Here is a 12,771-nt window from a genome sequence, read left to right on the forward strand (position 1 = left end):
TAATCAGGTATAGAAGATCAGCTAGCTCAGGCAAGTTGGAATGGTCTTCTATGGTGTGTATTGACGAAAATAATGCATTGAATGTGTTAGGACAGTCATGGTCTGTTGATAAGGTCCCGTAATAGTGCATATGTCCTTTGCTCACAGCAGCTGAAGACAACAGCTTCCTTCTTTTCTTCCTGAACATCGATCGGAACAAGAAGGCCTTCAGGCGCTTCACGTTTTCATGTCTGCCATGAAAGGGCTCAATGTTGCCATACACTGGCATCACGAACTGAAGCTACCAACCTGAAAGGAACAGTGCTGCCGAACGGAAATGTTTCACAGCTTGCAGTTGATGGCACAATGACATTTTCCTTCAGTGCCAAAGTGTCGCAGGCTATAGGGGCACGGCATGGATACCTCGACGACCAGCACAATGCCACGTTACTTGATGCGACAGGCAGAGCAACGACGGTGTGCGTAAGTGTTCGCCTATCCCAGAGGCAGACATTCTCTTACCACCTCAAAGAGTGAACAGAGACGCCTGGACTCTATGACAAGCATTTCTTATTGAAGAACGGCAGCTGAATGCCTTTGCTAAGACTTTAAGTGAATGCAACTTATAAGTGAATAACAAACTTGTATTGACGCCATGTACATGTTATCACTGTCCTGCTTTACGTGTGTCCCACAGAGCTCTCAGTCGTAAAAGGTGTTCCATTATGTTTGCTAAGCTATCCTCCGATAACCTGGATCCATACAAAGACCCCTTTCCCATCACACTTCTCCATTCTTGTTAGGAGAGATAAATTCTAAGCTCCAAATCAACAGTGTCACCTATAAACTCACCGTGTCCAGTGCCTTCTCGTAGACAGCCAGTGTCTCCTGAGGCTGGCCCAGGTCGATCAGCAAGAGGCCATATTCTGTCCACAAGTCAAGGTTCCGTTCGTGGCCCGGTTCCGCCAACCAGGCTTTGGCACACTTCTTGCGCTGCGAGGCAGGAATAAGCCAAAGGATGACACAGCAGGAGCTGCTGGGACCCCTATCTTCATGCCAAGGAACGCACCATACACAACGGCTAAAAACAACTTGCTGCTACTTCTTACATCAACATGCATATTAGCCTCTTAACAGCTGATGACAAGTCATCATGATAGTGTGTGCCCTATAAACTGTCACAAGCTTTCTGCAAATTTTTTTCCCTGCCCAGGTTACTTTAAACTGAAAAACACTGCCATTATGTAAAAGTGTGCTCAAAAGGGTCTTGTTAAGAGTGTTTAGACTGTACTTTTTCTATAGGAGAGACTGCCGATACCAACCTTTCCATTGTAATGCTGCGTCCGCGAACACTTTAAAAATGGCAGCAATGTCATGAGTGGGAGCTTTTTAAAACTAAAATATTGTCCTTGACACAAACCTCCGTCTTTGCCCATGTCATTACTTCCCAGCACCAAAATGATAAGCCGTGGCTAGTAAAGAAATTCGTACGATGAAAAACAGAAGTAAATAGAATTTTTCTTAAGCGCCGCCGGTCACCCAATCCTATGCTGTACACAAAGATGAGGGAAACATGCAAAACAACAGCAAAAATTATGTGACATGTGCATAACACGTTTTTCTGCAATTTTGGACACAAAATAAGAACTAACCCTAAGGTAATGTGGACATATGTCGAAAGTAAAAAGAATTTTGGGGACACTATCCCCGATGTCAGGGGCGATAAAATCTGCGGCACAGATACTTTGGGAAAAGCAGAAGCCATCAATGAATATTTTCATTCAGTGTTTTCAGACTCAAATAATGAGGTTACCGGATTGCATGACGTCGGAGAGTTCACGCAGATGAGGGAAACTGAGTGGTCTGAAAAAGGCATTACATCATTACTATGGATGATAAACAATCACTCGGCTCCCTGTCCTGACTATATTTCACATTTTGTGCTAAAGAACAGAGCATTGTCTGTTGCCCCTCGCTTAGCTCTGCTGTTTAAGATGTTTATCTAGGTAGCTCATTTTTCCTCGGACTAAAAGATACGAATGTTATTTCAATTCATAAAAGCAGTACAAAAGCAACTACAGGCCTATTTCACTCACAATCATAGCCTTTAAGGCATTAGAACATGTCATTTATACAAGTATAATGGCTCACCTTGAAGAAAACAGCTTTTTTAGTCCAGAACAACATGGTTTCAAAGCAGACTTTTTTTTGCAACATTTGATCGGTTGATTGAATTTTGTCATGATATAACAGCATTTATTACCCCCCGTATGAAGGCCGACTGCATATTTTCAGACTTTCGAAAAGCATTTGATATATTATCTCATACCCTGTTACTACAAAAGCTGTTTTATCTTAACATATCAACTACCCTTCTGAAGTGGCTGGAAGCTCATCTTTTCAAAAGAAACCAATGCATGATTCTTGGTGGTGTCCGCTCATCTGATATCTCTGTAATACCAGGTGTGCTGCAGCAGTCCATCTTGTAGCCCCTGCATTTTCTTATATTTATTAATGATCTAATTATTTATAATGATCTAACTGAACATTCATCTTGACATGTTAGATTATGTGCTGATGAATGTTGCATTTACCGTGAAATTTCATGTGAAGCTGACAGTGAATAGCGACAAAAGGATCTGAACAATGTTCTTGGCGTTTCATTGGGAATATGACTCTTAATCTGTAAATGCAATCTGTTAACCCTTTGACGGTCAATTCTTTTCGACAAATGTGAGCCCCCAAGGACAAATTTTTTATTTCAGATTTAAAATCTTCAGACTGGCCCATTTTGAAAAAAATAGACAGCAATTTTTTTAGAGTGACCATACAGTGACCAAAAAAAAATTTCCGTAAGTAAACATGCATTGTTTATCCGTGAATACAGATGTGCTTCCATGCACACTTACGATAATAAAAAAGTAGACCACATTGAAATAGATATATTCTGATTCAGCAGTTGGGTCCGCATTGGAGGAATCGCCGCTCGATTCACTTGCAGCAGAGCAACCAGAGTACACGGCCATAATGTAATCGAACCGTGTGAGCACACGTAGGAAAACTCTATGGTTGTGCACCCGTCCGAAATACTTAATAATAAACTTGCAGTAGTCCTTCGTTCCGTTGCCAACTAGGGGCAATCAGTTTTTGCGAGCCAAGTCTCAGGAAAAGAAACAAAGGCATGGCAGCATTTTTCGCAATATACCAGTGCCCGCCTGTGAACAGATATACAGTCGAACCTCGATATATCGAACAGCGCGGTGATCGCAAAATAGTTCGATATAGCCAGAATTCGATATATAAAATCACGTAGAAAACGCATCAAAAACTAGTGCAAATCAATCAATGAACCAATCGTGACGCAATAGATACTCACATGAAGCTTCAAACAAAGTATTTATTTAGTTCGCTGAAAGTACTGAAGCAGCATAGCCTGCTTCATATTGGCAGCCGCGTGCTTGACCACGGCGTCCTCAACATAGTCCAAACTGTCCACAAGAGACAGTCCAGTGCCTTCTATTGCGCCGCAGTAGCGGCGTACAACCGCCAAAGCAGCTACAGCCTCAGTTGCACTCGGGAGCGGGGCAACATCAGTGCTTGCTGGATCAGCCTCGGCAGCGTCTTCGTTTGGCCGCTCAGCAGTCGCTTCTGCCGCGATCTCCACGTCTGTCAACTCCGCCACTGTTCCGGTGCTGTCGTCACCGCCAACGAAGTCCTCAATGCACATGCTGTGTGGCTCAGAACCGACAAAGCGCTCCAACTGGTTCCACGGCCGCCTCGATCACGCGCGCACGGCGAGACTTGCCGTGCACGCGTGATCGAGGCGGGTTTCCCCACCGTGCGCACATAGGTGCGCGCGTGATCGAGGCGGTTGTGCTGGCTCCAAGCCGCCGCGTGTGTACGCCGCTACGTTCGAATGGCGCCCTCGGCGCAACCGATGTGGGCAGCTGTCGTACGCAGCAGTCTGGAACGCCCATCGCGCCGCCGCTATCTTCGAGAGTGTTGCGGGAAAGCTCGCCTCCTGTCAACAGAGCGCACTTGGTCTGGGGCGGCGGAGTTCGATATATCCATTTTATATCCGGCCCCGTTCGAAATAAAGAATTAAAAATGCATGCAATTTTCCATGTGATATAGGAAGTGTTCGATATACGCAATAATTTGATATATCCGTGTTCGATATATCGAAGTTTGACTGTACCGTATTTACTCGATTGTAATGAGAGTTTTTTTTGTTCACGGTTTTTGTTGCTTGAACTCAACCCTCACATTATATTAAAATAACGGCAAAACTAACCAATTTAAAACAAATATCCTGAATCTTGTGGCTTTTATGGTTATGTTGGGAACCTGTACATATTGATCCAATCTATAAGCAAGTTGATCGAAGTAAAAACTTGCTTTTTGTTGGAATTGACACCATTTTCGCTGTGTTTGTGACTCGTTGAAGAAGGAAAAACGATAGGAGGGAGCATAACGCAATGCGATCGAAGCCATGCTGGTGGCCCAACACGTGAGTGCACATCAACGTATGCGGTTGGTTTTAGTCTTCCCGCACTGCAGGCAGAGTCACGGCAGGGCAACCGAACAAGCACTCACCGAATAAAAACTACTGGCATTGTTACTGGGAACCAAACGTCTTGGCAAATCTTGATTCTTGCTACATGATCTCAACGCAAGAAGTCACGTGTTGGGCCACCCCTGTACAAATGTATGGGCATGACAGCTTGCCCAGGCTGGCTGCATCACATAATGCTCTCTCCTATCTTTTTCCCTCTCCCATGTTGTGACTGGTGTTACAGTTACGGTGCTGCAGCACCCTGCGGGCTTTCACACTTCGACTCCGTTTACTCTTGACGTTATGGTAACGTAGCACATTTGGTACGATGCCCACTTCGAGAGAGGAGCAATTTTGATGGCCAAGAGGATTGGAAACTCCGCCATGCATCGGCGTCTCGACATCGACGAGTCAACGATTCACAGATGGCAAGACCAACGGGAGACCCTCTTTAAATCCGAGGTCAGTTGGAAGAGCTCTGTGGTCCTCGTAGTGGCCTGGTAGCGTCGCCTAATGATGTGGTTTTATGGCCTCTTAAGAAAGTCTCAAATGATCTTGAAAATGACATGATTCTTGGGCGATCACTTTCAGACACAGTTTCGCTTTTGCAAGGCTTGGCTCGTTCCGGCACCGAACCCCTCGAAGTATACGACAGACAGTGCTCTTGGCACTGAGAGCAAGCTTGGCACAACAGCAAAAACCCTTGTCGGTGATTCTTTCGGTGCCGAGTCATGCGAAATTTCGCTGAAGTGAAACTATCTCTGAAAGCGATCGCTCAAAGGAACTTCTTTCTGAAATGTGATTTCTTGAATAAAGGTACCATTTATTCTTCCTTTAACTAGCATTACATTCACTGTCTTACTATCAATTTTTATTTCATCCGACTGGAAAGTCAACCCTCGCATTACATTCAAGCAAGTACGGTAATCGCACCCCTGTGAGCAACAGAGGAGCGAGCATCTAGCGGTGACCCTCTGGGAGATTAGAAACCAGACAGACATCATTTTCTATACGTGCAACGGACGGTGACAGCCCACAAGGTGAAACCAAAACTGACTGCCATGCACCCTTGCAAGCACCGATGCACAAGCACGGAGCGGTTGCTGAAACTCAACCGTAAAGAAGCCGTAAAGTGCTAATATATGGAGCAGAAACCTGGAGGTTAACAAGGAAGCTGGAGAACAAGTTAAGGACCGCACAAAGAGCGATCGAATGAAGAATGTTAGGCATAATGTTAAGAGACAGGAAGAGAGTGGTGTGGATCAGAGAGCAAATTGGGATAGCCGATATTCTAACTGACATTAAGAGAAAAAAACGAAGCTGAGCAGGCCATGTAAAGCTTACAACCGGCAGCTCATTAGAGTTGCAAAATGGCTGCAAAGAGAAGGGAAGAGCGATCATCAAGGACGGCAGGAAACCAGGCGGGGTGATGAATTAGAAAATTTGTTGGCACAAGAGGAGCACTAACAACTGTTGGCACAGTTGTTAGTGCGCCTACTTGCTGTCTCGTGTTTCCCTTCTTCGTGTGTTTGTTTTATTCGGCGCCGTTTTTGTAATCAGGCACAAGAGGGAATCAGCTAGTGCAAGACAGGGGTAATTAGAGATCACTGGGACAGGCGTTCGCCCTGCAGTGGACATAATATGCTGCTGCTGCTGCTGATGATGATGTGATTGATATCAGTTCTCCCAAATGCCTTGCCAGACACCATAGTAAAGCCTTTCACTTCCTTAAAGGCAATTAGCCTTCTCAGTAGGTGCAACAAATGAACTAGAACGTGCTACAGCTATTTGTTTTATGATTAGTTAGCACATTTAGCTGCCCAGCTGCACAGTTCACTATGTTGACTGCACAGTAGCCAATTTATCAGTGAAATAAGTCAATGTGTAAATGTTAACTATTTCCGCACCGCGCCCATTGAGCATTGTTAGCCCGCTAACAATAGTTTGAAATGCCCACTTCGAGACCTGCGCCGCTCACGGACACACTGCACTATCCGACATGAAGGAGAAGTATATTTTTGTTTTCTAAGGAGTTCGCTTTTTTTGCCGCTGAGCTTGTTGACGAGGCACGACCGGCGCACATCGGTGACTGGGAAAGCGCGCCAGCGTGCGCTGTTGACGACACGACCACAGAACACCTATGCGACCGCGAGCGACGGCGAAGGCGGAACCGCGAGCGATGGTGCCGTTACATCCGCATGCAGACATGACAGCAACGCGACATCAGCCGAGCAGATGTTTTTGCGTCAAAAATTTAATTGCATATTTCAGCTCCAACTCCACTAATAAAGAGGTTATGCAATGAGAGACACGAGCAGACGTTTCGAGTGCGCTGTCACCTGCCTCTGCACAACGGATGGATGCACGGTGACCAAAAAGGCAACTAGGTGCACGAAAGTGCTGAAAAAACGCAGAAAAACTACATCAAAATGTAAAGCAAATGTGTCCCCACAAGCAAAGGACTATATCCCAAGTGGGTTTTAGGTGCTCAAAATAAAGATTCAAATGCTTAAAACAAATGAAACCTTTAGCTCTGTTTTCTCAGCTTTCATTTTCTGTGCAGTTGCTTTCGGTCATCCCAGTGCCATTTTACAACGAATGAAGACAAAATCATTCTGTCTTTTATAATGAGATACTGAAACATTGATGAGTGCAATAAAGCTGTCCATTTTTAACAGTGCCTCATAAAAAAAATTTATAATGGGCATTTGAAAAAGTTGTTAGTAAGACAACATGCATAGGAAAGCTGAAAAATATTTTTATGCTCCTTTTCGCATTTAAAAAAATAAACCAATAGCTTTGTTGCACAGAATGGGCCTTTGTGGACATGCAGATATGAAAATCTTGGCGAACTTATGTGTACCTAATTAATTTAATTTGGGGATGACCATTGGAGGCTGTCAATTGTTGTAACTCAAGAACTATAATAGCTAGCACAAAACTAATGTCAGTTATGATATCAGCATAATCACACCTGCATGCCAAATTTCACCAATTTATTCCCATAAATAAAAATAAATGTTTTCATTGCCATGTCCCCGCTTATATACAATCTGCGATGTGAACAGTCTAGACACATCGAGGGCCAATAGCTTCGTGTGCGCTATAGCACCCATACACTTGCGCGTCACCCGCATTCACAAGTGAGACGTCACTGTCTCTTTTTGTTTCCTCCTCTTGTTTTTGCCTCTGTCCACGGGCAATGTGCGCCACAGGCCTCCAGTAGGGTGCCTCAATGCACAGCACACCAACGTGCCTCGATACCCATCGAGGCACCCTAGCGTGCACGATCGGCAGTGGTGGCGGTCACTCCAAGTGTTCGTCTTAACCCAAGAGCACGTCTGAGGCAGTCGTCTTAAGCAAATGTTTTTTTGCACTGAGTCTATGGAAAACCACACAAACTTCCCATGTTGTTTGTTACATATGAGAATTTGGCTTAACTGAGTTCGTCTTAACGACAGTTCACTGTATGTTTTTTATGACACACATCTCGTTATTAAAACATTTTTTACATGAAAAGTGCATTCATTCTGATTTTTGTTTATGCATTACATAAAATATTGAGTGCAGTAGTTCCTTCAGGAAAAAAATTTGGTGTGACCTGCAATAAACACTACTTTCCCCATGGTAGGGAAAGGACATTTTAGAGGCATCAGATTTCCCATCAAGCCCGGGGAGAATTGTGCCCATGCATTTCAACCTTAATAATGTAAAGATATCACAGTTACATCTGTATATTGTTTATCTTCTTCCAGTGGTTATTTTTCACTGGCTAACACCTGTTACAAAGTTATCACTTGGCACAAGATGCGCCTTCTTGTATCGGAAGTTTCTCGAATGTCGTAGGCAAACCTACACATAAAGGATCTTGTTTAAGTAGATTGAGTGCACGATGTGAATAGTAGTGTACACTGTGGAATGTAAGGAACCATGTATAAATAGCTGACACACTTCACCCGCTGTTCAGGCTTCGACAATCAACGTTCGTGCTTATCTCTTATCGTTGTGCTTCGAGTGTTACGTTTTTCTCCGAGTACAAGTTCGCCCAATAAAGTTTTAACTTCTTACCTCACGCCTTTGGTAGTTTGATTCTTCACTGTTACAACAACGTGACAATAGATCAAACACGTTACTACAGTGGTGAAGCCGCACAGTCCAAGCACTCGTAAGAAATTGTTGCGGCTATAGTTGCTGTGACACTGCCTTACTGGCCAACTTCTGCTCGGAAATGCATAGTAACTTCACCATAAAACAAACCTTGCGGGCATCCCAGGTAGTGGCCAACCGTGCCAACCGCAGTGCCAATTGTGCCAGCTCGTCGCCAAGGGTCGGCTCCACAAAGTGTGGCTTGGCTTGGCTAAGAACTTCGTGGACAAAGTCAGCCACACCTTGCCGTACTTCCCAGCCTGACGGGAAGCTCAATGCATCACTGAAGTGCGTCGCCATCCTCAGGTTAATGCCGGGCAGCCGCTCAAAGCAGTCCGCTTCGGCCAGGCCGAACGGGCCCGCCCGGCTTTGCTGCAGTAGACAAAGGCTCACGGTCAGCCCAGCACAGAGCACTGCCACCTGGTCACAGTAATGTAAATCATGCAGTGGGAATTTCAAATCAGCGGTGCCTTGCTCAGTGAACATTTTGGAGAGCAAACCAGACGAGTCTATTCGCAGGTGCACCTGCATGTTTACTACTTCTTCATTGCTTTTAGGCCCTCCTTGCCTTGCCTTTTCTCCCTCTCAGAGATCTACTGAAAGGCGAGACAGGTGAACAACTCTATTCTTCTGTCCTGGATGCATAAATAAGGCTATGACAGAGAAAGAAGGAAGTTATTCACAGCCATTGCTTTCCACATCATCTAGCTGAGACTGATCCAGACTGAACTGAGAAGCGTTTCTAAAAGTGCAGATGTAAACAGTCCCCTTCTACCACTTCTCTAGGATATCCCTTTCCTGGTAAGTACACTAACACATTTTTTCTAACGTGCGATATTCTTTGCATTTCTTGCATGAATAACCAAGGTCCAAAATTCTGAACTTAGCGTTACAGCGTAAACACCTAAGACGATCCACAATTAGAAAGACACGACACACACTGGCGCTGACTAACAACTTCTTTTTTTCCTTTCGTCGTCGATGCATATATATACCTAGGCCATACAACCGCGCAGGCGCAGAAAATACATTACTGACATCTGCCAACTTATCGTATATGCAAACGTAGGAATTCAAATTCTGATGGGTGCAGGGACAAAGATATGTCACTAATGCAATTATTGCCTTGTCTTTTTATGTGGTAGGCCTCTAAGGCAAGCCGTGCATGTTCATTCTTGCTTTTTCCAAGAATTAACGTCCCATCAAGTCGCGCCTCACAATTGCTGCAAGAGTTTATATGCGCAACAAGGTGCGCTCCTTTATCTACATTTTTTTTTTTTACTTTTTGCGCATGTTCCCTGAATAGCTCATTGACGCGACACCCTGTCTGGCCAACTTATGTCTTACCACATGATAGTGGAATGCCATAACCCACGCTGACAGCGCACGACACGTATGAGGCACCATGCCGAATTTGGCATCCTTCTCTGCTCTCTCCGCAGGTGCGGGAACATAGCTTTGAAAGTTTGTTGTTGCGTATAACCTCGAAAATATTATTACCTAAACTAGCGATACACTTATGTTGTAGGCTTAAAGAGCAAGTACAATACTTTGTTGAAATATTTGAATTCTTTAAATGTGCATTTTTATGTGTGCTGTACTGCTGCTACTGGGCAGGATCCAGGATCACTGTGGGGTACTCATTGCCTTTTGTCCCTGTATCATCTTGAGATTCTATATATTGTCACGAGAGGAAAAGCCAGTCAGTCCTAAGCGAACGGCCGTTTACAGTTCATTTTTGCAGCAGCTACCACGCACACTTCTTCTTCCTCGACTTCTAGCGTAACTACTGCGTGCCATTACCCCTCCCTCCAAAAAAAAAAAAAGAATAAATAAAGTTGGGGAGATGTTAAATGCCACAAGGAGAAAATAAAAGAAATGAGAAAGACAACGGACGTGATGACAGGGGCTTCATCACAAAGTTTGTGGATGAGAGTCAACGCGAATGGTAGAACTTCATCCTGGTTACGTGAACAATGTCAGAGGAACGTGGTCTACAGGAGTGGTGCGAAGTGTCGGCTGGAATAACTTCGTAGTTGACAGGACTTAGACGACGCAAAACTATGTAGGGTCCAAAGTATCGGCGCAATAATTTTTCTGACCGGCCTCGTTGACGTATAGGGGTCCAAACCCATAAAAGATCTCCCGGGTTGTATGTGACGTCCCTATGGCATATGTTGTATCGACGAGCATCTTGACTTTGTCGGGATAGAATTCGTTGCCGCGCAAGGTGCCGCGCTGCTTCGGCACGCTGAACAAAGGCGTCTGTATCTGGTGCGGTAGGTTGAGACGAAGTTGGTAGGAGCATCACGTCGAGCATAGTGGTGACATCGCAACCGTAGACCAGAAGAAAAGGAGGAAACCCGGTGGTTTCTTGTAGGGCAGTGTTGTACGCAAATGTCACATACGGGAGCAGTTCGTCCCAATTTTTATGATCCGTGGCAACATACATGGAAAGCATATCCGCAATCATTTTGTTGAGACGCTCAGTTAAACTGTTAGTCTGCGGGTGATACGCAGTTGCCGTATGGTACGTTGTTCCGCTCAGCTGCAGAATATCTCGGACCAACTGGGCAGTGAAGGTCGTACCACGGTCTGTGATGACGACAGCGGGAGCATCATGTCGGAGGACGATATTTTTGATAAAGAAGTTAGCAACATCTGAAGCAGTAGCTCGCTGAATGGCTTGTGTTTCGCAGTATCGAGTGAGGTAATCGGTGGCGACAACGATCCAGTGGTTATCAGCCGAAGACTTGGGAAATGGGCCGAGTAAATCCATCCCGACTTGTTGAAAAGGTGAACAAGGAAGTCGGACAGGCTGAAGCAGACCGGCTGGTTTTAGTGGTGGAACTTTGTGACGCTGGCTATCTCGACAAATTTCTGATGTACTGCTTCACGGTTTTTGTGAGCTTCAGCCAATAGTACTTCTGCTTGATCCTCGCGAGAGTACGTGTGAAACCAAGATGCCCGGATGTTGGTTTGTCGTGGCATGCACATAGAACATCGTCGCGGAGAGTAGCGGGAACAACGAGCAGGAAAACAGTAGCTGTAGGGTGAAAGTTCCGCTTGTATAGGATGTCGCCACGTAGGCAGAAAGAGGACAAGTGATGCGCGAACTGCCGTGGAGGTTGTGGGCGGCTTCCTTCAAGGTATTCAATCAAGGGCTGGAGCTCGGAATCTTGGCGTTGCTGTTGAGCAAGGTTTAAAGACGGAAGAGTACAAAGAAAACCAGAATTGTCGTCAGTGTCTAGTGGTGCGGGTTCGACGGGGGCGCGGGATAGACAGTCAGCGTCAGTGTGTTTCTGGCCAGACTTATAGACTATGGTCACATCAAATTCCTGCAACCGAAGGCTCCATCTTGCGAGACGGCCTGAAGGATCGTTGAGATTCGCCAGCCAGCAGAGACAGTGGTGGTCGCTGATGACACGGAAGGGGCGTCCGTACAGGTATGGGCGGAACCTCTGGATAGCCCATATGACTGTTAGACATTCTTTTTCAGTTGCTGAGCAGTTTTTTTCAGCAGCAGACAAGGTTCGACTGGTATACGCAATAACGCGTTCAACACCAGCTTGAAACTGTACGAGTGCCGCTCCGAGACCAACGTTACTAGCATCAGTATGCACTTCTGTGTCAGCCTCGGTGTCAAAGTGACCAAGGATCGGTGGTGTTTGTAGACATCGCTGAAGGTCGTGGAAGGCGTCAGATTGTGCTGAGCCCCATACAAATATGATGTCGTTCTTATTGAGTCATTGCAAAGGTTCCGCAATTTCACAAAAATTGGGTACAAAACGGCAGTAATACGCACAAAACTCTAAAAATCAGCGGACATCGTGTTTTGTCTTCGGTATCGGGAACAGAGCAACCGCCATGGCTTTGTCAGGGTCAGGGCGCACACCGGCGCTGCTGACAATATGACCTAGAAATTTGAGCTCCTCGTAGCCAAACTGACATTTTTCGGGCTTCAGGGAGAGGCCGGCGGTGCAAATAGCTTGAAGAACCGGCTCAAGCCGCTGGATGTGTTGTTCAAACGTGGTGGAAAAAACAACTACATCGTCTAACGCGCTTCGTCGTCTAGACTAAACACGAGTTCC

General features: G+C 45.4%; 1 protein-coding gene across 4 annotated transcripts in view; it reads right to left on the minus strand.

Annotated features, from left to right (window-relative positions):
• The window catches only part of LOC139048149 (nuclear exosome regulator NRDE2), a 297,571-nt gene that overhangs the window by 112,974 nt on the left and 171,826 nt on the right, over positions 1-12,771 (minus strand). For all 4 annotated transcript variants that reach the window (XM_070522677.1, XM_070522676.1, XM_070522675.1 and 1 more), the window contains 2 exons: positions 8,792-9,052; positions 832-972 (listed from right to left, as the gene is read on the minus strand). In XM_070522677.1, the coding sequence (XP_070378778.1) occupies positions 832-972; positions 8,792-9,052 (402 nt within the window). The remainder of the gene's footprint in view (positions 1-831; positions 973-8,791; positions 9,053-12,771) is intronic.

Source organism: Dermacentor albipictus, chromosome 7 (genome assembly GCF_038994185.2).
Source record: "Dermacentor albipictus isolate Rhodes 1998 colony chromosome 7, USDA_Dalb.pri_finalv2, whole genome shotgun sequence".
In the NCBI taxonomy this organism is placed as follows: domain Eukaryota; kingdom Metazoa; phylum Arthropoda; class Arachnida; order Ixodida; family Ixodidae; genus Dermacentor; species Dermacentor albipictus.